This window comes from Equus quagga, chromosome 13, assembly GCF_021613505.1.
Source record: "Equus quagga isolate Etosha38 chromosome 13, UCLA_HA_Equagga_1.0, whole genome shotgun sequence".
Lineage (NCBI taxonomy): Eukaryota > Metazoa > Chordata > Mammalia > Perissodactyla > Equidae > Equus > Equus quagga.
In genome coordinates this window covers 37,113,820-37,139,257 of record NC_060279.1, presented here as the reverse complement: position 1 = coordinate 37,139,257, position 25,438 = coordinate 37,113,820, and the positions used below count along the sequence as shown (strand labels likewise).

At 58.7% G+C, this 25,438-nt stretch overlaps 2 protein-coding genes across 2 annotated transcripts in view; both read left to right on the top strand.

Annotated features, from left to right (window-relative positions):
* Positions 1-20,570, top strand: PEAR1 (platelet endothelial aggregation receptor 1). Its single transcript, XM_046683408.1, is given in 26 exon segments — positions 1-114; positions 7,696-7,812; positions 8,656-8,884; positions 9,362-9,537; positions 10,089-10,193; positions 10,565-10,665; positions 11,500-11,592; positions 11,849-12,092; positions 12,856-12,976; positions 13,191-13,327; positions 13,419-13,631; positions 13,922-14,096; positions 14,181-14,301; positions 15,023-15,186; positions 15,280-15,382; positions 15,517-15,663; positions 15,871-15,996; positions 16,927-17,055; positions 17,171-17,299; positions 17,477-17,689; positions 17,928-18,016; positions 18,121-18,256; positions 18,429-18,503; positions 18,596-18,741; positions 18,743-18,845; positions 19,324-20,570. Coding segments are annotated over 23 exon segments (3,120 nt in total). The 5' UTR covers positions 1-114; positions 7,696-7,812; positions 8,656-8,884; positions 9,362-9,439; the 3' UTR covers positions 19,476-20,570.
* Positions 20,571-20,924: 354 nt separating this feature from the next.
* The window catches only part of LRRC71 (leucine rich repeat containing 71), a 12,030-nt gene continuing 7,516 nt past the window's right edge, over positions 20,925-25,438 (top strand). The window contains exons 1-3 of the mRNA XM_046681921.1: positions 20,925-22,195; positions 24,814-24,963; positions 25,322-25,438. The exon at positions 25,322-25,438 is cut by the window's right edge and continues 3 nt beyond it. Of these exons, the coding sequence (XP_046537877.1) occupies positions 22,036-22,195; positions 24,814-24,963; positions 25,322-25,438 (427 nt within the window). The 5' untranslated portion in view covers positions 20,925-22,035. The remainder of the gene's footprint in view (positions 22,196-24,813; positions 24,964-25,321) is intronic.

The window sequence follows — 25,438 nt, the reverse complement described above, 5'->3', positions numbered from 1 at the left end:
TTCGTCTCCCCGCCGCTCCCGCAGTCGGGCTGGGGCTCACCGCGGGGACCTCCGCCCTGTCCTCCGGGTCGACCCCCCAACCCAGGCCAACCGAGAGATAGGGTCCCGAGGCAGGTGAGTGACTGCGCGCCCCCGGCCCGCGACCACCCTGCCCCAGGGAAAGGGCGTGCAGACTCTGAGGTCCCCTCTGAACTGGAGTCCGAGCCCCCTGGGCGGGAAGTGGGGAACAAGAGAGACCCACAAAGAGAGACGTGAAGGGATGCTGGCAGTGGAGAGGGTCCGAAGGGAATTGAGGGTTGCCATCCATGATGAAACCACATGTAAATGACATGCAGGTGAAGCTGCTTCCCAGCCCCTGTAGCACCGTTGAGTCCAGGGGCAGCCTCCGCCCGGCTTGCCCCGTCTCAGGGCTCAGGGAGAGAGGGTACCAGGTCCTCTACTTGGCTAAAGCGAGCGTTAAGAGCACCCACATTGGAGTCAAGGCTGCTTAAGTTCGAATCTCAACCCTACCCCTCACTTAGCTGTGGGACCTTTGTCAAGAGACTTAACCTCTGTGGTTCAGTTTCTCATTTTTAAAAGGGGAAGAATAAAATAGAGTGGCTACCTGGTAGGGTGGTTGTGAGGTTGAGATGAGCAGAAACCTGTCTCCTACTGAGTACAGTGCCTGGGCAGTGTTTTTTATGGCATTGCCTGGCTCCCCACCAGGAGAAATGTTGGAGGAAGGCGTGGAGAAGGGACCCAGGTTTGCAGGCCCCTTTGCCAGTTATGAGGACTGGGGAGTTGGCAAAGGTCTCAGGCATCTGGATCCTCAGAAAGCTGGCTGGGTGATCTGGGGCGGTGCTAATGGCAGGGCTAGTTGGGGGGAGGTCTGGTGGGGGGGGTGGTTAGGCTCCAGAAGACCAAGCCCCAGCAAGGCATCCCTCACCCGCACCCCATCTCCAGCCTCCAGTACTGGATTCTCGGCTCTCCTATTCTGGCCTTTGGTGAGTGGCCTCTCCCGGGGCTGGGCTGTGACCCCAGTCCCCGGGGATGGGAACAGCTTGTGCTGGCCCGAGGTTCCCAGGCTCAGCTAGACCTCGGCTCCAGGCAGGATTGGGCAAGGGGTCAGCTCCTAACCCCAGCCTAAGCTGGGCCTAGGGGGGCAGGGAGCTGCTCTCTGAACCCCACCCCAACCCAATCTGATAGAGTACCTGTGTGTGTGCACATGTGAGCCAGGCTGTGAGGGCAGCTCTCCTGCCTCCTGTCATCTGTCCCCTGCTGCTGCTTCTTCCACTTCTGAGGTCTCCCAGTGTCTACCCATCATACTTGCCACTGCAGTTGGGGCTACCCTCCCTGCTGCCTAGGAACTGGGCTGGCCGGCCAGGCTTGCTTCTCTGTCTTCCTCTCTTCACTGGGAGGTGAAGCCGAGGGTTGGCATCTGTTTTTCCACTCCCCCCGCCATTCTCTATCAGACTTTCCCAGGAGAGGAAACTCTCTCTTCAGGCAGCCCCATCCACCAATCGGAAACCTGGATAGAGATAGAGGTCTCTGGGCTGCTGTCTGCCTCCCCCACAACCCCACGCTGCAGGGGTGGGGTGGGGGGTGGGGGGCGAGGCCAGGCAGGGCCTCCACTGCTGTGCTCCCTGGTCTCTCCTCTGACTAGCCTTGGAAACCTTGAGAAAGAGGCCCCCAGGTGCGTGTGGGGCTCTGGCGGGGTGGGGGGGTGTTGGCTCCACTCCTGGCACATAACCTGTCTGGGAGAAGCCAGCAGGAGGAGGACGAGAAGACAAGGAAGGAGAAAGACAGACAGAGATATAGAGACATGAATATCAAAACAGACAGACGCCGGCAGACACGAAAACACAGGCTGAGGCACAGAGGCTCCTGGAAACGATAAGGCCCAGAGGGAAAAATGGGCAGACAGAAAAAATAGAGCAGGGACCTAGAGAAAGAACAAGAAGAAGGTGGAGACAGGAGAGATGGAGAGTCAGAAGACCAAAGAGAAACCCTAGGGGGAGAGCACTGGTCCGAATCCCTGCTCAGCTTGGTGGCTATGTGACCTGGGGCAAATTACTTAACCTCTCTGGGATAATTCTTCATCTGCATAATGGGAGACATAATAGCACCTACTTTGTAGGATTGCTGAGAGAATTAACAGAAAGGATCCAGCCCGGAGTCTACATTTAACAGGGGTGATAATTGGTATTACAGCACACGCCTGTGGGCATGTGGCACGATGGAAGTTTCCAGAGAGAACGAGCATATGGGTGGGTCCTGGGGCATGAGGCCTCCTGGGTTCCCTCTCCTGCCTCTCCCTCCCACCCAACATGGGGGCATCCTGGGCCTAGTCTCTCCATTTAGGAGGAGGAGGTGTGGGGATGGCCAGTGAGGGGGTGTTGTCCCTGGACTGGAGGCTGTGTGGACACACCCCCTCCTCTCCAGGTGACTCAGCGCCTTGTACTACCGTGGACTCATCCCGTAGGAACTTGGAGGCCAGCCCTGAGGAATTCCTGCCCAAGGTCAGGAGGGCAGTTCTGGGCCGCCTTTTGCTTTGTAATGTTGGAAGTTCTGTCTGGACCCCACCTTCAGTCGTCTCGCCAGTGCCATGTCTTGAGGGCCCTGGAAGGAGGGCCTAGTTTTGCCGTCTGGTGAGCTGAGGAGCAGCTGCAGCCTCCAGATGTCTCTCCCTCTCCCCGATTCCCTACAAAGTAAGGTGGAGGCTGCCTGGAGTCAGGACGGATTCCAGGGTTGACCGGTGCATCCACTCCACACATATGTGCAGTTTCTGCTGGGCGCTAGGCCCCCTGGGTGTGTGTGTGGAGGGGCTGGTCTGTGCTGGGGACGCAGGGATGAGGAAAGCAGAGAAGTGCCCTGACCCCACGGAGCTCCATTCCAGTGGGGAAGGCACCTTCATGAAAACATCGTAATGACCGTGGCCTGGGAGCTGTGAGGGATCCTCTGGGGGGCGGCTGGCCCACCAATGGAGGCTCGGAGAGGAGTGAGATTGGAGGAAGACCCCACCTGCTGGAGAAGGCAGACTCACAAACTGGCAGTCACAAGACGGGGTTAGTCCATCAGACTTGAGGTGCTTCAGGGGTGGGAACTTCTGGAGGGCCTGGGTTAGTCCCACATATGCCCAGAGGAGGGACACGGTGCCAAGCCTCTGGCTGGAATTTGGGGACGTGTTGGTCTCTGTGGACTGATCCAGCCTCAAGGCAGAACTGGGGGAGAAGAACAACCCAGGTCTGGGAGGGGTGCAGGGGGTGGGGAGTCCCTGTGGGGACTGTGCTAAGAGCCTGCAGGAGGGCCTAAGGGCAGAGAGGATGGGTAAGGTCTGAAGTCGCTGAGGGGGCTTCCTGGAAGAGGCTAGCTTGAAGGATGGGTAGGACTTGGGCATTCTAGGGGTGGCTATGTGGTGGGAGGCACGTGGGGGCAGTGGACTTCCACTGTGATGAGAGCACAGGGCCAGAGGCTGGACACCTGGTGGGTGTCCTTTCCTGTACTGTATTAGAGAGGGGCAGTGACCAGAGCAGAGCTGCGCTTTCTGAGAGTATCTCAGAGTGGCTATGAACAGGGTGGGACAGAGAGGGAGCTGCTCCCTGGCCTGTGTCACCCCAGGGGTTACCCTCCACCCACTGCCTTGTTCTTTGAAGTAGATTCTAATCCTGCTGTGGCCTCTGAGGATCGGTCGGCCCTTGGGCAAGTCATTTTACCTGGGACCCTCCGCGGTCTTGCCCGTGAAATGCAGATAACACTCCCCAGCACCTGCAGGAGGTGGCGAGGGCCGGAAGGGCACCGGCGCCAACCTCCAAGTGGCACGTGGTGGATGTTTGGTGAATCAGAAGCCCTCCAGTTTCCCTATTTCCTGATGAGTAAACAGATCAGGCTGAGGACCCTCCAGCTTCTGTTTCCTGAGCCACAGAGAACACAAGGCCGGCCCCTCACCCCTGCCCCCTTCCCGCCCAGCCTCTGGCGCACACGCAGGCTTCCTGTCGCTCCATCCGGCAGACATGCCTGGCGTGCCAAAGGCCTGGCTTGGCTGGATGAAGGAGGGGCTCTGTGCTTGCGTGTGCAAGTGTGTACACGTGTTCACTGAGTGGCGTAGGGGGCAGAGCCGCCTCTGTGTGGGGAGGGTGGGTAGTCTTCAGACTGGGTTCTCACTGCTGAGTGGGGAGGACTAAATGATCCTGTCTCCAGGGCAAAGATAGGTTAGGAAAGGACACAGAGAAACAGACCCAGAGACTGAAAGACAAGAGAGGAAGAGGGCAAGGCAGCCTTAGCATTAAGCTAAGACATACGGCTTGGTGAGTGGATCGTGGCTGGAGCTCAGCTTCCACTCCACACTTGAAGGTGGATTCCCTAGTGCAGTGAACATCCTGCACAACTGCGCATGGCAGCCTTGATATAGGAAAGGAAGGAGAGAGGCAGAAAGACAGAGACCAAGAAGCTGAGGGAGGAAGGAAAAAAAAGGCAGAAAGCAGAGTTTCTGATGAAGAATGAGACAAAAAGCAAAAAGAGAGAGGCAGAAGGCCTAGAATGTGGGGGATTCTGTTTCTCCATCAACGTACATCCACTGAGCAGCCTCTGGTCTGAGGCTCTGTCCAGGGTGGCCCCTGGAACCAGCAGTTCCAACCCTCACTGAACCCTGGGAGATGTGGGGGGTTATTCTCCCATTCTACAGATGGGGAAATGGAGGCTCACAGGGCTCGTGTGACGTGCCTGAGGTCACATAGCCTGCAAATAACAACTTGTAAGTACTGGAACTCTTGGACTCCAAGATGGGAAGGGTAGAGACAGAGACAGAAGCAGAGAAAGAGACAGAGAGAGACAGAGAGATCCAGAGAAGAGAGGAGGGGGCGGTGGAACCAAGCAAGCAGCTGGAGTTGGTGCTCAGGCTGAGGGCTGGGGCGAGCAGAATCTGGGCGTCCTGCCTCATCAACCGCCTGTGGCTTGATGATGTACCTGGCTGGTAGCCCATTGTTCTGGGGGATCAGGTTCTTGGGGGAGCCTGGCCCCCTCCCACTCCCACTTCCTTTCTCTCTGTCAGCATCTAAGGCCCCATTCTCATTCCTGGATCATCCTGGGGGTTCTTCAGAAAAAAATAAAACTGAGAAACAGCTTTTCCTGGAATTAATACTCAAAGGGTATGACAGTGCCAAGGGGAGTGGGGATGGGGCCGTTCTGGGTGCAGGGGGAGTGGGACTGAGGATGCTGTCGTGGAGACAGCTAATGTTAATAGAGCTCTAAGCACTTTATCTGTGTGAACTCATTTGTTAATCCACACAACAACCCTACGAAGGGAAGTCCCGTGATTGTCCCCATTTTGTAGATGAGGGAATGGAGAGCCGGGATTCACACGCAGGCTTGAATGGGGGTGGGAGGCGAGGCAGAGCTTAGAGGGTGTCCTTTGCTACCTCACCTCCCAGGGAAGAGAAGCTAGAATGAGCCAGTGGGGAAGTCCCTCTTGCTGTCTCACTTCCATCAGCCCCACTCTTGCTCTCTGTCTTCTATAGAAAGGATCATCTGCTGTCCCTCCCAGAGGCCCCAGACTCATTTCCCTCCTCCTCCGAGGGGCTGGGGCACAGTGTGGGTAGGGGGGCTCCCCGCCAGAGGGAATGGGGCTGAGCAGAAGAGCAGGGGTGAGCTGGGTTGGGCTCTGTGTGGGCTTGGAGGCGGAGAGGGCCGGGATCCTGGGGGGCCGTGTAGGCCGGACTGGGGACTTGGGGGCCTGGCCAGGAGCCCAGCTGCTTTGCATCTCGAGGTAGAGGAGAGACGTGTCAGCTCATTCTTAACTGTAAACACATCCCGGGTTCCCACGCCTCTGATCATGTTCTTGTGGTAGCCCCCACCCCTTCCCCTTCTCCTGTCCGGCCCCCTGCCAGTCTCCCCCCCTCCCCATCACTGACGCTGTTAAAAAGAGATGCAAAGCCCCTGGGATTCCTTTTTGGGCTTGGGAAAGACTGGAACCATTGGGAGGCCTCCGCTAGCAGTCTGGGTTTGGATCCAGCTCTGATACTACTGGCTGTGTGGCCTTGGGCAGGTGACTTACCCTCTCTGTGCCTGTTTCATCATCTGTAAAAGAATAATAATACTTCCCACAATGGGTTGACTTAGCTTTAAAGGGGATCATCCATGCAAATCTCTCAGCACCCTCCCTGCCTGTCCCAACAGGGTAAAGGATATATGGGGTCACATTATTGTACTTGTGAGGGAAGATGTCTGGGTCCCTCAAACCAGAGGTGTAGTGGAGGAAGGGCGCTGAGTAGGGGAAGCCGAGGGGCATCTGTATGGGGAGAAGTGAGCCTACAGTGGGGGAGATCGGGGTCCCCCTCAGTGAGTGAACTGTGGGCCCCTGGGGCAGAATGGGGAGCTAGTAGGGTCTGATTTAAACCCCCTGGGGTCACTGGATTCACATGGGGCCCAGGGTGGCTGGGTCTGGAGGTGTAGGGGGAGGATGGGCCCAGGCCTTAGGTCCCTAGCTCCCCAGGGACAAAGGCTCTGCTGGGAACAGGCTCGGGGCCCAGGCTGGGGCTCTGGGCTCCTGGTCTGGCCTGTGTTCCGTCCTCAGGGACTAAGGCTGGTCAGGCCAAACCCTTCCCCTCCCTGCCAGGATTCCATCCCATCTCTCCCCTCCCTGCGGACCACCCACTGGTCTCACTTCCAGCCCCACCACTGGCTGGCTGAGGCCTCCTCTGCACTCAGTCCTACTCTGAGGCCCTCTGGGAAAACAGAACCTCCCCATCCTTCCAGCCAGCTGAACTCTGGTTGTTAGAGTCACACCCCTGGGATTGGGGTCAAGCCCTCGTCATGCTCCCCTGCCCACCTCCAGGTCCCTCTCAAAGCCGGCAGGTGAACCATTTCCTCTAGAAGTTGGTTGGGAGGAGGTGGCTGCTGTTGGGCGCTATGTGAATGGGAGGAAGGACTTTCTTTGGGCTGGCAGCCCAACCTACACGACCCCTCCTTCTCTGTGCCTCAACTCAGGTCCTTCCTGCTGCAGCTTTCGTCCACCTTGCTGCGGCCTCCAGCTCTGGGGATGGATCCAGGCCCGGGGGCAGCCTGGGGGTCCCTGTGTGGCTGGAGATGAGGCTTACCCAGGGACAAGGGTGATGATCTTGGATCCAGACAGACGGCTCCAATTCGAGGACAGGGGCCCCATGCCAGGGCCACAGCTGGGGTCCAGGCAGAGGGGGGTGTGGAGACGACTGAGGGATGAAGAGGGGGAGATGTGTGGAGGGCGCAGGGTCTCGCCCGTGGCCCTGGCTGCCAAGCATACTCAAGGGAGAGGTGGGGAGAAGGTCAGCTGGGAGCAGACAGGGCGAGCCCTGGAGGTGGGCACTGGGCCTGGAAGGTGGCAGGGGCAGAGGGGATAGTTTGGGGACACTGGGAGAAGGAGCCAACTGTGTTTGGGAGGGGGATGGGGGGGCGTTGGGGATGCTCTGGGGGTGGCGTAGTGGGACAGACTGTGGGATCATCTGAAGGACCCTCCTGACTGTGGCCTGGCTTCCTAAGGACAGGCTGAGTCTCCCCCTCATCCCCTCAGAGTGGGCCACGGTGCTCAGCTCAGGAGACAAGCCACTGGAAAGAGCCTTCTGGCCCTGCTGCCCGAATCCGACCTTCTGAGCTTAGGGTGGTGGGAGGACGGAGCCTGTGAGCATGCTCCCTGCTGCCCTCCCCTACATACACACCTTCTAGTCGGGCTCTGTTTCCTGTTTTCAGGCTCCACATCCTGAGCGCTGGGATCCCCCAGGACACTCTCTGGCTCGCCCCAGGGCCACGTTGCCCTGCCCCTGGCTCACCTGAGTTTCTCAGGCCCCAGGATGCCGGAGAAGCCTGGTGAGTTCCTTGGGGACTGAGGATGGATGGGAGGAACACAAAGAAGACTAGAGGTCGGGATTTGCCCTGGGGAGCCATGATGGGGCAACCAGCCAGGGTGAGGAGAGGCATTGCCGCTCTGCACAAGTGGAGGGCGGTGGGCAGAAGTTTGCACTGAGAGGGAGGAAACCTGGAGAGGAGAGGTGGGCCAGCCCTAACCGCTGGAAGGATTCCTGGGAGGGAGGCCGGAGCCAGTGAGATGGGGTTAAGTTAGGGAGCGTCTCTCTCGAGCGCGCTGCCCTGATTGGAGCTGAGAGTGGCTGTGGGGACCCTGGGAGTGTGTGGGTGGGGGGCATGGGGTGGGGCCAGGCAGCAGGCATTCCAGAGATACTCAGGAGGGGTGAGGGGCCAGCAACCACGACCTTTCTCTCTTCCCGGGAAAAAATTATAAGCAGATGTGGTCGCCTCAAGGAGGCGTAGAGCAGGGAGCCAGGGTAGTCTTAGGAGCGCTGAACACAGAATCTGAAACCCGCCGCGGGGGCGGCAGCTCAGCCCCTCCTGAGCTCAGGAGCGAGAACAGACTCAGCTGAGGTCCTGACCCACTTCCCACCCACTGGGCGAGGCCAGGGGTGGAAGAGATGGAGAGGAGTCCGTTTCCAGATGGCTGCTGGGGTGGTCAGAGGGAGGTGGGGGCTTCTCCTGAAGTCTGAGGCCAGGTTGGGGACCTTGGGTGACAGCAGCTAGAGTTGGGTACAGTGGTGTGCTGGCAAGTGTTTAACAACTGGCTTGGATGGGGTTGGGGGGCTGGTTTGTGGTGGTTGCTGATTTCTGTGGTGTAAATAATCCCCCATCTCCAATTTCAAGGTACTAATGTGACGTTACTGAACGAGGAGTTGGGAAGAGATGTGAACAGTTGGCTCTTATGAGTCCGTATGAGCGGGTACCAGCACACCAGTGGTTGGGAGGGGCCTCCTTCAAGGTCACCTGGACCCAGCCCTACTTCCGCCTCCTATAGCAGGAAGCCCCCAGCTGCCTCAGGGTGGTTTTGGCCTCTGCCTGCATACATCCAGTGACGGGGAGTTCACCACTTGAGGTAGCTGATTCCATTACTGAACTGCTTTGACTGCCGGAAAGTTTTTCCTCCAACTGAACCCAAGTCGGCTTCTCTTATAACTTCCCCTCGGTGGCTCCAGTTTCAGACCTTGGTACAAATATCAAAGTGCCCTGGGTAGGGGCTGGGCTGCGGGTTGGGGATTCTAGAACAGTGGTATGTGGGCGAATGGTGCTGGGGGCTGCAGAAGGAATGAGGGGCAGTCTGCCAATGGGGGTTGGGGAGCAGAGCAGAGGAGGAGCTATGGTACTTGGGTGGGTACTTGGGTACTTGAACGGTGAGTACTCAAGGTGAGGAATGGAGGGACGACGGCTGGGCAGAGGAGACAGTGTGAGAGAGGCTCAAAGGCGTGGCAGTGCACCACCTAGTCAGGAATGAGACCCGGGGGCTGGAACCCAGGGGGCCTGGGGCCAGAGGACAAGAGGCAGCAGCCTCATCTCTTCTGCCACCACTGCTCAGGTCTCTGCAGACACTGGGTTCTCCAGGTTTGTGACTGCAGTGTCCCTCACCTGCCTGGCCTTGCCACAGGCCTCTGCAATGTCACCACCTCTGCACTCCCTTCTCCTGGCACTGGGCCTGGGGTTGGCTGGAACCCTCAACCCCAATGACCCCAACACCTGCAGCTTCTGGGAAAGGTGAGAGGGGCCCCTGCCGTGTGTCGAGGGCACCAAGCCCCAGCCCCCCATTTCCCCTACTGGGGATCCTCTTCCCGCTCCTTCCCTTGCCTCCCTCCCTCTCTCCAGCCCTCATCTCCTTCCTATCTCTGCTTCTGCTCTCTCTACTCCCCGCGATGGGCTGCTTCTGACTCCGTCTCCATCTCTGACCTTGTCTCAGTCTCCATCCTGGCTCTGACCTTGTCCTTTCTTTATCTCCCTCCCTTGGTCGCTGTGGGAGGCGGCTGCAGGACAGAGGCGGAGGGAAAAATGGAAGGCTCTGGTCCTATAGGGTGAAAACAGGGTTTTGTTGAGGGGTGTCTCAGGAACATTCCAATTCTGGGAAGATCCCTCCAGACTTCAGAGATGGAGCAGAATGGGGGGTCCATCCTAGGCTTGAGGGAGCAAGCCCAAATGTAGGGATGGCGGTTCCCCACTGTGGCCAAGACCTCATGTTCCTGTTTCCCATGGTACCCTGTGCCACCTCAGGCCTCTCCCCACCCTGAGCCCCTGGCCCTTCCCCTGTCTTGCAGCTATACCACCACCACCAAGGAGTCCCACACTCGCCCCTTCAGCCTGCTCCCCTCGGAGCCCTGCGACCGGCCCTGGGAGAGCCCCCACACCTGCCCCCGGCCCACGTGAGTGCCCCGTCCCCCTCCATGGGCACCTGGGCTGCCTGAGTAGCTGCCTTGGCCTGGCCCCTGGCCCTCCACTCCCCCATTCTCTCCTCAGGACATTTCAAGTTTAGAGGAAGCATCTGGCCTCCATGCACTCGAGGCGAGGTGTGGGGGTTTGTGTGGAGGGTGTGTGTTTGGGGCGTGCCTGCATCATGTACGGTGTGTGTGTGTGGTTAAGTAAGGGCCAAGGAGGGGATGCTCTTTCTATGCTCCCCCAGCCCAGAGCATTGGACATGCCCCCAGGCCTCTCCCAGTGCTGCACTGTAGTGAGGGTAGTAGTGCGGGACACCGTAGTGAGGGACAGCTGGAGCCACCTTCCGGGTCTTCCCCAGGGTTGTCTACCGGACTGTGTACCGCCAGGTGGTGAAGACGGAACACCGCAGGCGCCTGCAATGCTGCCGGGGCTTCTACGAGAGCAGCGGGGCCTGTGTCCGTGAGTCCTGGGTAGGGCCAGGGAGGGGACGGGGTGGAGCCATGGAATGCAGTGGCCTAGTCCACCCTCCTATTTGTTCCCTGCCCCCCAGGGTAGGGCTACCCCTCTGCCCCTTGGGTTTTCTCCTCCTCCTCTCCCTCCACCTGGCTTTATCCCTGGGTCCTGATGAGTATTTCCCTCTCAGCTGCCACTTCATACCTCTGTCTCTGGCTGATCCCATGGTTCTCTCATCCCCTCTCTCCATGACCCTCAGCAGTCTCTGTCTTTGAAGCTCCATCTATCCGGAGTTCTCTTTCTTCTCTGGGCTGCCTGTGTCTCTCTCACTGTGTGTCTGGGGCCTTGGTGTCTGGGTCCATCTCCATCTCTTCCTCTCCCTGTCTCTGACTTTTCGCTGTCCAGTCTCCTGCCCCCTTCCCCCTGCCCCCCAGCATCCTGAAACCCCCAGACTGGAGCCTACTCTGCCTTTCTCCCCTTCCCTCAGTGCCGGCCCGTCACCTGAGACTCCTGCCCTGCCTGACCACCCCCTAGACTTCTACCCTCTTCCTGGACAGCATCCATATGTAGATCTTCCAGAGAACCCCCCTCCCCATTCTCCCAACAAGGTGCTTTGAGAACTTCACAGAAAGGGCTGGGAAGCCCAGAATCCTGAGATCTTGTTAAGTCCTGACCTGAGTTGCTGCCCCTCAGTCTTTCTGCATCTCAGAGGCAGAATTCATGCTTGGAGAACTCCTGGTCTTGGGTGTGGAAGGAAGATGGGATTAGGCTTCAGAGGACAAAAGGTGGGTGGGGACAGGAGTGGAAGCATCTTCTCACGCCCCCCCATCTCTGCCCCAGCGCTCTGTGCCCAGGAGTGTGTCCATGGCCGCTGCGTGGCACCCAATCAGTGCCAGTGTGTGCAAGACTGGCGGGGCGATGACTGCTCCAGTGGTGAGTGGCTGGTGGCTTCAGGGACACGGGACCCTTGGGCAACCCTCCCTACCAGGGCAAAGGTACTTAGGACCCCAGGGCAATTACCCCCCAGAGCCCCATTGCAGCGAGCTGCCCTTTCCGGAGATGTGGTACATCGGATGCGCCAAGCTGGGCATGGGCATGTGTGTGGGGGCTGGGAGATAGACGGGGACTAACCGGAGGCTAGAAGGGGCAAGAGCCCTGCTGACCCCCTTCCACCCTCCTCATCCCACAGCATGTGCTCCAGGAATGTGGGGGCCACAGTGTGACATGCCCTGCAGCTGCGGCAACAGCAGCTCCTGTGACCCCAAGAGTGGGGCATGTTCCTGCCCCTCTGGCCTGCAGCCCCCACACTGCCTTCAGCCCTGCTCCCCTGGCCGCTATGGTCCTGCCTGCCAGTTCAGCTGCCAGTGCCACGGGGCACCCTGTGACCCCCACACTGGAGCCTGCTTCTGCCCCCCAGAGAGAACTGGGCCCAGGTGCGTAATGGGGGGGGGGGGAAACACGATAATGGGGCCACAGATACAGGACCACATGGGCATACATGGAGTTACGAGGGTACTCAGACAGGATCCCAAATGTGGGGATGGAGCCGAGAGGCCAAGATCCTAGTCCCAGCCCTGCCACTCACTAGTTGAGCGAGTGAGAAAATCGTTGACTCTTCACACGCTTGTTTCCTGTCTTTAAAATGGGAACAGTATTGTCACCTAGAAGGGCTGCTGCGAAGAGAACATGAGCTAGTGTGTGTGTGAAAGCATGTTGTCCAGTGGGGCTGAGACAGGCACCCAGAGAACCCTGCTGTCAGGCAGGGTGAAGGGAGAGCTTGACAGTCACAGGAGGGAGAGGGGGCACCCAGGTGGAGAGCAAGGGCCCAGCTTCCCGGAGGAGCTTGGGAGTTGAGCCCTGCAGGACACAAAAATTATGGCAGGCAGAGGCATTCTCCTAGAGGGAACAGCATGGGCACATGAGGAGGTGGAGAATGTGGAGGTGGAGTGGAGGGCATGTGGGGAGCAGACCTGCCACCCATGGCTCTTCACTACCCTACCTGGTGGAGCTGGGTGTCCCTGCCATTTCCAGTTCTGGACACCTTTGCTTTTTGACTCCAGCAGTGCCCAACAGGGAAGAGGGGTGGGGCTCAAAGGGCAGGTGTGAGGAGTCCCCTGCATGGTCAGTTAGCCCTTGGAGGCAGAGCGGGAGGCAGGTGCTCCTCATTTACCCACTCATGGCCGCTCTGCCCAGCAGCTGTGAGGTATCCTGTCACCAGGGCACTGTTGGCTTCTCCTGCCCCAGCACCCATCCTTGCCACAACGGGGGTGTCTTCCAGGCCTCCCAGCGCTCCTGCAGCTGCCCGCCTGGCTGGATGGTATGAAGGGGGTGCCTCTGGTATACTCTGGGAGTCTGGGGAGAATTCTGTGAATGGTTCTCAACAGGGCGTCCTCGAGGATGTGCATGAGTGGGGTGGGCTCTGTGGGCCCTGGAGAGGTTTGAGGGCTCCAGGTATGGGGGTATCAAGGGATCCTGTAGCCATGGGGAGGAGGCTGGGCACCTAGAGCTCTGGCGACCTCTCACCTCCACAGGGCACCATCTGCTCTCTGCCCTGCCGGGAGGGCTTCCATGGACCCAACTGCTCCCAGGAATGTCGCTGTCATAATGGCGGCCTCTGCGACCGATTCACTGGGCAGTGTCGCTGCGCTCCCGGCTACACGGGGGATCGGTGAGTGACGTGGGCGAGGGCGAGGGGAGGAGTGGCGGGGGCGGGCCAGGAGGAGGTGGGCGCGGCCGGGCTCACTCAGCTAGGCGCCCAGGTGCCGTGAGGAGTGCCCCGTGGGCCGCTTCGGGCAGGACTGTGCCGAGACGTGTGACTGCGCCCCGGGCGCCCGCTGCTTCCCGGCCAACGGCGCGTGCCTCTGCGAACACGGCTTCACCGGGGACCGCTGCGCTGAGCGCCTCTGCCCCGACGGCCTCTACGGCCTCAGCTGCCAGGTGCCCTGCACCTGCGACCCGGAGCACAGCCTCAGGTGGGCCGCGGGACACTGTGGTCAAGGGGTTAAGAGGCCAGTGCCCTTCGGTACTGAAGCCGCCAGAGTCACGAAAAGCGTCAGGGCATATCCAAGGGCGGGACAGATGTCAAGGAAGGGAAAAGGGCGGGGCCTCAGGGGCGGGGCCTCGGTGCGCTCTCGGCACAGCGCCGAGCCTGCCTGCTGACCCCTCACTGGGCGATGCCCGACTCCCACCCCACGTCGGGGTCGGGGAGGTCGGCCTTTGCCCCCTGGCTCAGACCGCGCGGCGCCCCCGTCTCCGCCTGCAGCTGCCACCCGATGAGCGGGGAGTGCTCGTGCCTGCCGGGCTGGGCGGGTCTCCACTGCAATGAGAGCTGCCCGCAGGACACGCACGGGCCGGGCTGCCAGGAGCACTGCCTCTGCCTGCACGGCGGCGTCTGCCAGCCCGACAGCGGCCTCTGCCGGTGCGCGCCAGGCTACACGGTGAGGCGCGCCCCGCCGCGAGGAAGGGGGAAGAGGCCGAAGAGCCGGCCCGCCCTGCTTATTAGTCCGCCCACCCCCATTCAGGGCCCGCACTGCGCTAGCCTCTGTCCCCCGGACACGTATGGAGTCAACTGCTCCGTACGCTGCTCTTGCGAAAACGCCATCGCCTGCTCGCCCGTCGACGGCACTTGTGTCTGCAAGGAAGGTAATGGGGTGGGGTCTACGGGAGGGGCGATTGGGGGGGGCGGGGCCGCGGTTAGAAAGGAAGGTCCAAGGGGAAAGGCTGCAGGGTAAGGGCGGAGCCACTGGGCAACAGCTGGAGGGTGGGAAAGCAGCCAGGCTCCTTCCTTCCTGGAATATCCATTTTGCTTTTCTTCGACCACAAAACTCCTACTTGTCCTTAAAGGCCCAGGCCAGAAGGCACCTCTTCGGTGAACATATCTCACTTTCAGTCATACAGAACCAAACAACAGCCATGCCACGAAGGGCACCCAAGATCTACCAGGGGTGGCACTGTTGGCAGCCTTTCGGCTGGGTTCTGATACCCCGTTTGGCCAGCTCTCTGTTGTATCTAGCAACCTTCCAGTCTGCAGCCCCCACTTCTCCCTTTTGCCTTCCACATGGTCTGGATGACTCATTTAGTTACCTGTCGGGGACTCTCTCAGCATTTGGGTCTGCTGCTCCCCTTCATTTTGCACAAGAGGCACACAAGACCCAGACCCAGAAGTGGTGGTGTGTCACCAGCAGTCACTTAGCCTTCTGTGCAACACCTAACAGTTTACATGCTTATCTCTTGTATGGAGCCATGAGCAACCTACTCCCACCAGCAGCTCAAAGTACAGAGCTCGGCACAGTGAATGCCCACTGTGTGCTTGCTCAGGAGGGGAGCTGGGTCCCCATACCTATGTGCAAGGCCCCTCTTCCAGGTTGGCAGCGTGGTAACTGCTCTGTGCCCTGCCTGCCTGGAACCTGGGGTTTTGGTTGCAATGCCAGCTGCCAGTGTGCCCATGAAGCAGCCTGCAGCCCCCAAACTGGAGCCTGTACCTGCACCCCTGGATGGCATGGGGTTCACTGCCAGCTCCCCTGCCCGGTAATTGCCCAACAGCCTGCCTGCCTGGGGGAGGGGAGGGCAAAGCACCCCCCCAATAGACTGGCCTGCCCTACCCTCCACTCCCTCTCCAAGAAGGGGCAGTTTGGTGAAGGCTGTGCCAGTCGCTGTGACTGTGACCACTCTGATGGCTGCGACCCTGTTCATGGGCACTGCCAGTGCCAGGCTGGCTGGACAGGTGAGCATTCTGGGTGTCCAGGCTGCAGGCCTACTGGGGAGTTGGGGGATGCATACTACCAGACGTATGTCCAGAAGAACCCCTGTGGAAGGAGGGCGCCAAGGTCAGGCTCACTCTACCCCCCGCGTTCGCAGGAGCCCGCTGCCACCTGCCCTGCCCTGCGGGCTTCTGGGGGGTCAACTGTAGCAACACCTGCACCTGCAAGAATGGGGGCACCTGCATCCCTGAGAATGGCAATTGTGTGTGTGCACCTGGATTCCGAGGCCCCTCCTGCCAGAGACGTGAGGCTCCCTCCCCTCCCCCCGCCTGCCAGCTGTAGGGTGCAGTGTCAGATGCCAGCGCCCCCACTCTGCCCCTCTTGGTCTCCTCCCCTGTCTCCAATCTTTGGGCCAATTACCGCAGTGGGAAGGATGGAGGGAGACAGTGGGGTCAAGGACTGACTGAGGGTTGGCTCCTGCCCCCAGTCACCACAAACCCCTTTCCCCCAGCCTGTCAGCCCGGCCGCTATGGCAAACGCTGTGTGCCCTGCAAGTGTGGGAACCACTCCTCCTGCCACCCCTCGGATGGGACCTGCTACTGCCTTGCTGGCTGGACGGGCCCTGACTGCTCCCAGCGTACGTGGTGGCTTGTGTGTCTGAGCACATGTGCATGTCGAGAGGGTGGGCTGAGGACCCGAGGCTCCTGTCCCCCTGCTCCCGGGTATAAAAGCCTCTGGACCTGCCTCGAATCAGTCACTTATACAAACAATATAAACGAATATTTATTTATTGGGCATCACCTACATGCTGGGTACTGTTCTAGGTGCTGAGCATGCAACAAGGAACAGGTCAGGGAAAAATATCCCTGCCTTCTGCATGGGAGCCTGGGAAGAGCAGTATTTGTACGTGGTGGGGAGTGGGAGGGAAACCATAGCTCAGCTTTGGATATGTTTTTTTTTTTTCTATGGCATTTTTTCAATTTATTTTTATTTATTTATACATGGCTGCTTTCCCACTTAAATATATGAAGAACATCATGGAAAAGAGCAGTCAAAAAACTGAGTAAAATAAATTTTGAAAAGGGGAAATGAGAAGCTGTCACTATGAGACAGGCTGGATATAAGCTCATCGGCAGGCGAGGTAGAGGGATGGGATCTTGGCAAAGAGTTTTTCCATAGAATTTGGTAACACCTACTATTAGATTATTTGCTAGTGTCTCCGATACACAAAAATTATGCCTTAAATAGAAGGGACACTTCTTTCTTATGTTTAAAAAAAGTCCAGAGCTAAGCAATGCTGGGTGGTTTGGAAGCCTTTGGTTTCCGGGCCTGGTCACATTATTTCGAAATGGCTATTGGGTAGTCAAGTGCAGATGCTGAGGAGGCAGCCGGGCACATGGGGCTGGACATGAGCATCTGTGAGTCATCAGTGTGCAGAAACATTCAAAGCCTTGGTGTCCCTGGGGAGACCAAAGCTGAGCAGAAGATTTTCGTGATGCTAGGGGCTGAGAATTCATCCAAGAGGGGCTTGCCCTCCCCTGCCAGACATACACCTTGTCTCCTGCAGCATGCCCTCTAGGACACTGGGGAGCCAACTGTGCCCAGCCCTGCCAGTGTCGCCATGGTGGGACCTGCCACCCCCAGGATGGGAGCTGTTTCTGCCCCCCAGGCTGGACTGGACACCTTTGCTTGGAAGGTACCAACAGAAGAGGAACTCCATGCCCCTGTCCCCAAGTGAGCCCTAGTTTGTGGAGCAGACTGCAGTTTCCTTGCCCCTCTGATCCCCGCCTGCCTCCTTGCCTCTCTCCTAGGCTGTTCTCCAGGGACGTTTGGTGCCAACTGCTCCCAAGCATGCCAGTGTGGTTCTGGAGAGAGGTGCCACCCGGAGACTGGGGCCTGTGTCTGTCCCCCAGGGCACAGTGGTGCCCCCTGCAGGATTGGTGAGTTCTCCTCCAGGCCCCAGGGAACCAGGACACAGATAACTGCCCGGGTGTCCACCAGGACCTCGAGCCCTCATACCACCCTGCCTTCCCTACGGGGGCCTCTCCCATGCATGCACCTCAAGCTCTCCAGCAGAGCCAGGACGCTGTCCTGAGTAACCGCCCCATCCCACGTAGGAAGCCAGGAGACCTTCACCATAATGCCTACCTCTCCAGTGGCCTATAACTCGCTGGGGGCAGTGATTGGCATTGCAGTGCTGGGGTCCCTGGTGGTGGCCCTGGTGGCACTGTTCATTGGCTACCGCCATTGGCAAAAAGGCAAGGAACACCAACACCTGGCAGTGGCCTACAGCAGTGGGCGACTGGATGGCTCCGAGTACGTCATGCCAGGTGAGCTGGCCTGGGGGTGGGGGACACACATGACTGGCTGGCTCATAGGCTGAGGGTGGGTGGGGTGTGGGGGCTCCTGCGTCCCCTCCTGGACCCAGGAGATGGGAAGTGGAGAGTTAGAGGGAGGAAGGGAGGCCAGAGAGGCATATTACTGATCTCCTGGGACAGAACAACTCTCTTGGGCCTGGGCCTGTCTCTGAGCTGGCAGGTCATGCAGCACCTGTGTCTGTTCGTGCAGATATCCCTCCGAGCTACAGTCACTACTACTCCAACCCCAGCTATCACACCCTGTCACAGTGCTCACCTAACCCCCCACCCCCGAACAAGGTCAGTGCTGGGGGAAGGGACGCAGAGGGAGGAGTGCAGACCTGGTTCTTTGGAAAGCTCCATCCTTGGATGTTTCTCTCCCTACTCTACCCCTCCCCTATCAGGTTCCAGGTGGTCAGCTCTTTGCCAGCCTCCAGGCCCCTGAGCGGCCAGGTGGAGCCCATGGGCATGACAACCACGCCACCCTGCCTGCTGACTGGAAGCACCGCCGGGAGCCCCCTCCAGGGTCTCTGGACAGGGGTAGGAGGCTGGAGGCCAAGGCCTCTGGTGAGGGTAGACGTGTGCAGCCCAGCATGCTGCTCTATCTGAGTGTGTGTGTCTGCAGAAGGGGGTTCTGGGCCCAAGTTCCAGAGGAGGCGGGAGCCAGGGAGGGGACCTGGGGTTGGATTGCACGTTGCCTCCTCTTCCTCAGGTAGCAGCTGCCTAGACCGAAGCTACAGCTGTAGCTACAGCAACAGCAATGGCCCAGGCCCGTTCTACAGTAAAGGTGTGGGCACAGCGGGAAGCAAGGGAGGGGGCTGAGCTTGGGTTTAGGAGCCAGTGCCTCCACTGAGCTTGACTTCTTTCCCCTATCCTTAGGGCCCATCTCTGAAGAGGGGCTGGGGGCCAGCATGGCATCCTTGAGCAGTGAAAACCCCTATGCCACCATCCGGGACCTGCCCAGCCTGCTAGGGAGCCCCCGGGAGAGCAGCTATGTGGAGATGAAAGGCCCTCCCTCAGGATCCCCCCCCCAGGAAGCTTCCTCAGCTCCGAAACAGCCAGAGGCAGCGACACACCCAGCCACAAAGAGACAGTGGCACCTATGAGCAGCCCAGCCCTCTGACCCATGGTGAGCCCTCCTTCTCCGCTGGGGCAGGGACTAGAGAGAAGGGGGACAAGGGAGGTAGAAAGAGAGAAGGGATGCAGAGAGAGAATACAGAGGCGGCATCACATGGCAGCAAGAGCAAGGCCTTTGGGGTCAGACTTGTGCCATCCCTGGCATGATGTCTGGGAAGTCACATTGCCTCTTAGAGCCTGTGAGTGGTGGTGCCTACCTCTCAGGGCTGAGGATTTGAAATGGTGGTTGTACAGCGGCTGAGTTATGGAGTTGGTACCCAGAAAAGTGGAGAACAAGGCAGGTGACAAAGTGTCCTCCTATCCTGTGAGGTGGGCAGGTCCAGGTGGCCTCCCCCACTGGAGCTGAGGAGCTGCACACACTGGCCTCTAGCCAGGCACCATCTTTGGGCAGAAGAAGCTGGAGATGGCAGGAGAGTAGGGGGAAAGGGAGGAGTCACCTTCCCCTCATCCTGTCCCCTCTCTGTCTCCAGATCGAGACTCTGTGGGCTCCCAGCCTCCCCTGCCTCCAGGCCTGCCCCCTGGCCACTACGACTCACCCAAGAACAGCCACATCCCTGGACACTATGACTTGCCTCCAGTACGGCATCCTCCATCACCCCCACTTCGGCGCCAGGACCGTTGAGGGGTCAAGATGGTGTACAGAAGCCAGCACACCTATTCTTTACTGCCCACGGCTGGGGACAGAGCCCCCTGTACCCTGCCAGGAGCAGGGAGAGGATGGGCAGGCCATAGACATGAACATGTTTCATAGAGGAAGTGAATGGAAAGGGCATGGGAGCCTGGCTCCCAAGTTCCATCAGGAGAGACACTGGTAATCAGGAAGTCTGTGTTCCCTGTCCCCAAGACACTGCTCCCCAAGGTCCCAGGGCCCTGTGTATATAAACTGGTGGGCTGAATGGTGCTGGGTAACTCTGATTTCAGATTGATGTAAAAAAATGTATATGGGGTACATTTTGTGTGCACTCACAGGCTGGGCCCTGTGTGTGAGTGTGTGTGTGTGTGTGTGTGTGTGGGTGGGTGTGCGCGCGCCCGCGTGCATGTGAGTGATTTCAGAGGAGTACCAGGCACAGGTCCTGTCCTAGGGCACTCACCATTAGTTGAGAGACAGCCCAAACCCAGTTAACTCTAGCAATGGCCTAACTGGCGTCCCCGCATTCCCTTGGTACCCTTCCAACAAACGGCTCAAAACACAAGCTGGTCAGGTTACCCCTGCCTGAAAGTCTTCATGGGTGCTCCATTGTTCTTGGGCCAGAGTCAAAACTGTCGAAGGCCTTAAAGGCTCGGCTGGCCTGGCCTGTCTCTTCAGCCTCACTTTGAACTGTGTTCCCTGTTACTCCACTCCCGTCACACTGGCCTCTAGGTCCTGTTAGCCATGCTTCTTCCTATCACGGGGACTTTGCACATCTGGAATGCTCTTCCTCCTCCACTCACCTATTAAGGCCTACTTATCCTCCACATCCCCTCCTCAGGGAGGCACCTCTCTTTCATAGCACTGATCCCAACTGTGTTCACTCACCAGATACCTGCGGAAGGCCTCAGGGTGCCAGGCGCCCCTGTAACATGTTGTTTCTGGATGTGATTCTTTGATTAATCTCTGCCACTACCCCCCAACCCCCACAGACTGTAAGTTCCCTGAAGGCAAGAGTCCTGTGTTTATGCTCAACATTGGTTCCCTTTGGCACATAGTAGAACTCAATAAATGTTCCTAAAAAGCTGAGTGGCCGAGTGAATTAAAAGTACCAGCAGTAAGTGCTGGCAAGTACTCAGATGGGCAAGTTGTGTGCTCTGAGAACTAATAGACTTTATCAGTGGAAGCCTTCCCCAAAGGGTGGCTTTTTTTTTTTTTTGAGGAAGATTAGCCCTGAGCTACTACTGCCAATCCTCTTCTTTTTGCTGAGGAAGACTGGCCCTGAGCCAACATCCATGCCCATCTTCCTCTACTTTATACGTGGGACGCCTACCACAGCATGGCTTTTGCCAAGCGGAGCCGTGTCGGCACCCGGATGGGAACCGGCAAACCCAGGGCCGCTGAGAAGCAGAATGTGTGCACTTAACCGCTGCACCACCTGCCGGCCCCAAGGGTGGCATTTCTACAGGGGAACAGCACAAAGGCTCAAAGGCGGGAAGGTGTTGGGAGTGGCAGTGGGGTGCAGAAGCTGAAGGCAGGAAGGCAGACAGGAGACGGTATACTCAAGTAGGGGCCCAGCAGCGGTCAGGGTCTAGACTACCTGAAGACTTTGAACTCAAGATTTCTAGGAAGCTTGGCCCGCCTCATTAACTCATTAGCGGATTTAATAAGTCCCCAGACCTCTAGGAGGCTAAATAGATGGGGTCGAGACTAGAAACCCAACGCTACACCAACTCGGTGGGTCTCTGGGCTTTTCCCACCAGGAGACCTCTCCTTACAGAATAAGAGGGTGGGCCCAGGGGAGTGGATCTGCTCCCAACCGGACTTTCCCTTCCTAGATTCCTCTGACTGCCGCGATCTCTCATAAGCCGGGCCGGCTCCCCGCTTTCCTGTGCTCAGTTTCGCGGGTGACTTTGGACGGCTCCTTGCCCGCCCTAGCCCCATCCCTCCATCCTGGTCTCGCCCTAGCCCCGCCCCTCCCTCCCGGTCTCGTCTAGCCCCTCCTCTCCCTCCCGGTCTCACCCTATCCCCATCCCTTCATCTCGGCCTCGCCCAAGCCCCGCCCCTCCCTCCCGGCCTCGCCCTAGCCCCGCCCCCTCTGCTCCAGTCCCTCCACCACTGCCCCGCTTGGTCCCGGGCCGCTCTAGGCCCTGACCCTTTGCACAGAGGCCGCAGGACCTTGCCCTCCAGGGATCACCTGCCCCTGTGGCCTCTGGCTCCCCTAGTCCTACCTGCCCCGCCCTGGCCCCGCCCTTCCCACCCGCTCTAGCTCCGCGGCTCCGCCCTTGGGGATCACCTACGCCCTGCTCTGACTCTGCCGCACCCCCTGTCGGCCCCGCGTGTGCTTTGCGGCTGCCTGTTTCCAGCGGGCCCGCGCACCTCGCGCGGTTGTCATGGAGATGGACGCGGAGGCGACGCCACTGCCGGTGGGTCGGGTCGGTGGACGCGGAATAGCGACCCCTGATTCGGCCACCTCTAGGGCGAGCCCCACAGAGTCCCGTCCTGCCTCTTCGCCCCCGTGAGGGTCCCCAGAGGCGCTGAAAACCGCGTCAGCATGTCAGGAGAGACGAGCGCGCCGGGGGCCTCCCCCAGGGCCCCGCGTCCCGCGACCCAGAAGTCGTCCGGCACAGTGACCAAAAAGGGGGATCGCGGGGCCAAGGAGAAGCCAGCGGCTGTCCTACCGCCGGTGGGCGAGGAGGAGCCCAAAAATCCTGGTACGCTGGCGGCGGGGTTGGGGGATTAGGCCTCCAGGCTGCAGCTCTGCCCTCCCGCCACTGGAGGTGTGGGGCCTTGGGCACGTTTCTTCTCTGTAGTGTGGAGGTGTGAGTCCTGCCTGCCTACCGGTGTGGAAGAATGGAGGTGATGGTGAGAAAGTTCTTTGTAAACTGCAAATTCATTTGTTCATTCAACAAGCATCTGTTATGCACTCACTGTGTGCAGAGCTCCGTGCTCCACCTTGGGACATGAATCACAGTTTTACTTCCAGCATAGTTCCTGAATCTCAGCTTGGCAGATGTTTGAATCGAACTTGATCTTAGAGAACCCACACTGTGGTTTGGGATGCTGACAAATACAATAATATGTGATAAGATGTATAAGAGAAGAAGGCCCAGGGGGTGATGGGAGGACACAGGGGGACTACAGGGGGTGACTTTGAGTTGAGTTTTATAGATACTCATTCATTTACTCAACAATTACTTTTTGGATGCCTGCCCTGCAGCTAGGTCCAATACAGAGAGAACAAGATGGACACAGGCCAGCCCACATGGAGTTTACATTCTCTGGGAAAAGAAAACCATGGGAAAAGTATAAGTAGAAGTGTGGCTCTTCATGTTGCAATTGGTAGAGCCCAGCCCAAACTAATTATCCACAAAGGAGCGTTTATTGCAAGGCTTCTTGACTCAAATCCACCAGCTTTGCCATCAGAGAGGGCCAGGAACTTGCTGTCCCTGGACTCACGGTAAAGCAACTTGGGAAAAAGGCTCTGATTGTCAGGCCCTGGTCAGGTGCCATCTCCTTGTCAGTCAGTATTTGTGGCTGGGGGAGAGAACTATGAGAGCTGGAGAAACAGCATTTCCAGAAGGAGAGACAAGATAGTATAGGAGGAGGAGCTGGCAGGAGAGGCTGATCAGCCTTAGGGCAGCGATGTAGGAGAGAGTAGGGGTCGTGACTGCACAGTGACCCTGGACAGGGCAACATGGAAGTCATGGTGGCTCTAGCAGGCGCCATTGTGTGCTGTGGCAGGGTCAGACGCAGGGCTCAGATGAAGTAGAGAATGACGGCAGACAGTAGGAAAGTTTATAGATTTAGAGGAAATGCCATCTGCTGGCTTCTGTTTCTCAAGAAGCTTCAAGTCAAGGTCATTAGGGAGCGTGAGGAAGGAGTGTGGGAGCGGAGGAGAGCAGGAGCAAGCCCCTTGAGAGCTGCACTGTCCACTAGGTCACTACCATTGTGCAGATAGAGAACATTTCCATTCTGCCATGACATTCTGTTGGGTAGTGCTGTTCTGCAGCAGCAGTGCTCAAGGTGCTGTCCTTGGACCGGCAGGTTTGGCATCGTCTGTGAGCTTGTTAGAAAGTGAATTCATGGACTCTATCCAGCCTATGGAAGCAGAATCTCTGCGGATGGGGCCCAGGAAACTGTGTTTTAACAGGCTTACAGATGGATGTTAAAGTTTGAGAATCTTTGTTGTAGAGAAAGGTGGTGTGAGTGAGGCAGGGAAGGGCTGAGGGGCTCTCCCAGCAGAGGGAACAGCCCCAGGAAAGCCCGTGCGCAGGAATCAGCTGTACAAGGGGCTTAGCCCAGCCTCCCGGGGCTGCCTCCCCTCTGCCTTGTCCATTCAGCTGATGTTTCTCGGGCGTCGGTGTTCCCCCTGATGGCTGGGCGCATGAGGAACATGTCTCTCATCCCTTTGCCACAAGAACGCTTAAACCTCTCTACCTCCTGCCCCGACACATGCTGAGCACCTGTCCTCCCCTGTCCCTCCCCACCCTCGGGGCAGGCTCCCTCCTGTTAGTGGCTGGAGTGCTCTCTGGGCACAGCCCCTGCAGTCCCTACTGCCCAGGGCCTGGATGATGTTGCTGTGGGGGGTCCAGGATGCCTAGCCAGCAGGAAGCTAGCCCTCTGCCTCCAGCTTCTCCCATTTGCCAGGGACACCCCTTCCCATCTCCAACAACCACTTCTTCCTGGGATGCCCATGGGGGAGCAGGAAAGAGCAGGGATCTCTGGGGACCCAGACAGCTCCGGTTTGCATAGCCCTCAGGATGGGATGTGGTGGGCATCTGTCTGAATTAATATAACTCTTGAATGAGTCAATATTCCTAAGGCATTTAGAAAAGTGTGGGACAGGGGTAAGTGCTATATAAATGTTTGCTAAGTAAATAAAAGCCTGCCGCCCCTGCTGGAATGTGGTGTCCATGTGTAGGGGTGGTGGTGGGAGTGGAGAAGTACTCGTGTTCCTTCCTTGGCTCACATCAGGCCTGGAGCTTCTTTCTCCGTGTGACCCTGGGCAGTCCCAGCAAGGAAGGGACATAGGAGGCTGGACTGGGGAGGTGGAGCCCCGTGTCCCCCCGCCCCCCGCCCCCCGCCCCCCGCGGGAACAGAGAGCCGGAATGGAAGAGGCTTTGGCCCATGGGGCGGGTGGAGGAGCGCGCACAGAAAAGAGGTGCCCGGCTTGCCTACATTCCACGCCCTTTAGTCTCCTTTCTCCCAGGTCTTGATTTCCCACTGTTTCCTCTCAAGTGTTTTCAGCGTCAGTCTTTACAATGCATCTTACATTAAAAAAATGGCTGTAAGGATGTCTTTCCCTGCCTCTCTCCTCCCCGCCCCGCAGAGGAGTACCAGTGCACCGGGGTCCTTGAGATCGACTTCGCCGAGCTCTGTACGCTGTCTGGCTACACCGACTTCCCCAAAGTTGTGCCCCGGCCCCGCCCGCACCCGACCTTTTTCCCCTCCGCCTCTATGTCGGAAAAGCCCACCCAAGGTGAGTGACAAGGGAACCCCCGGGTGCCTGCCAGGGCCACCTTGCCCATCCCCAGCCTCCCATCACACGGTGGGCCGAACGGCGGGGGCGCAGGGCAGTGTGAGAGAGTGAGGGGGCGGATGGGGAGGTGGGGTTGTCTCCCGGCTTCCTTCCCAAACCCTCACAGACGCGGCCCTGGCCCGAGAAGCAGCGCCCCCAGGCGAGTGCCTCTCACACCTGCGGAGTCCTCCCATCCCGCCGCCTCGGTGGGAGCCGTCCCTGCCTCTCGGGCAGCCGTGGGCTGGCCGGGCGTGCGGCCCGGGGCGGTGGCTCTGTCCCCTCCCTGCTCACCCCATCTCCTCGCACCCCTGCCTTCTAGAGGATCAGCGGCTGTCGGGGTCCTGCAGCCTCAACAGCCTGGAGAGCAAATACGTGTTCTTCCGGCCCACAATCCAGGTGGAGCTGGACCAGGAGGACAAGGCTGTGAAGGAAATCT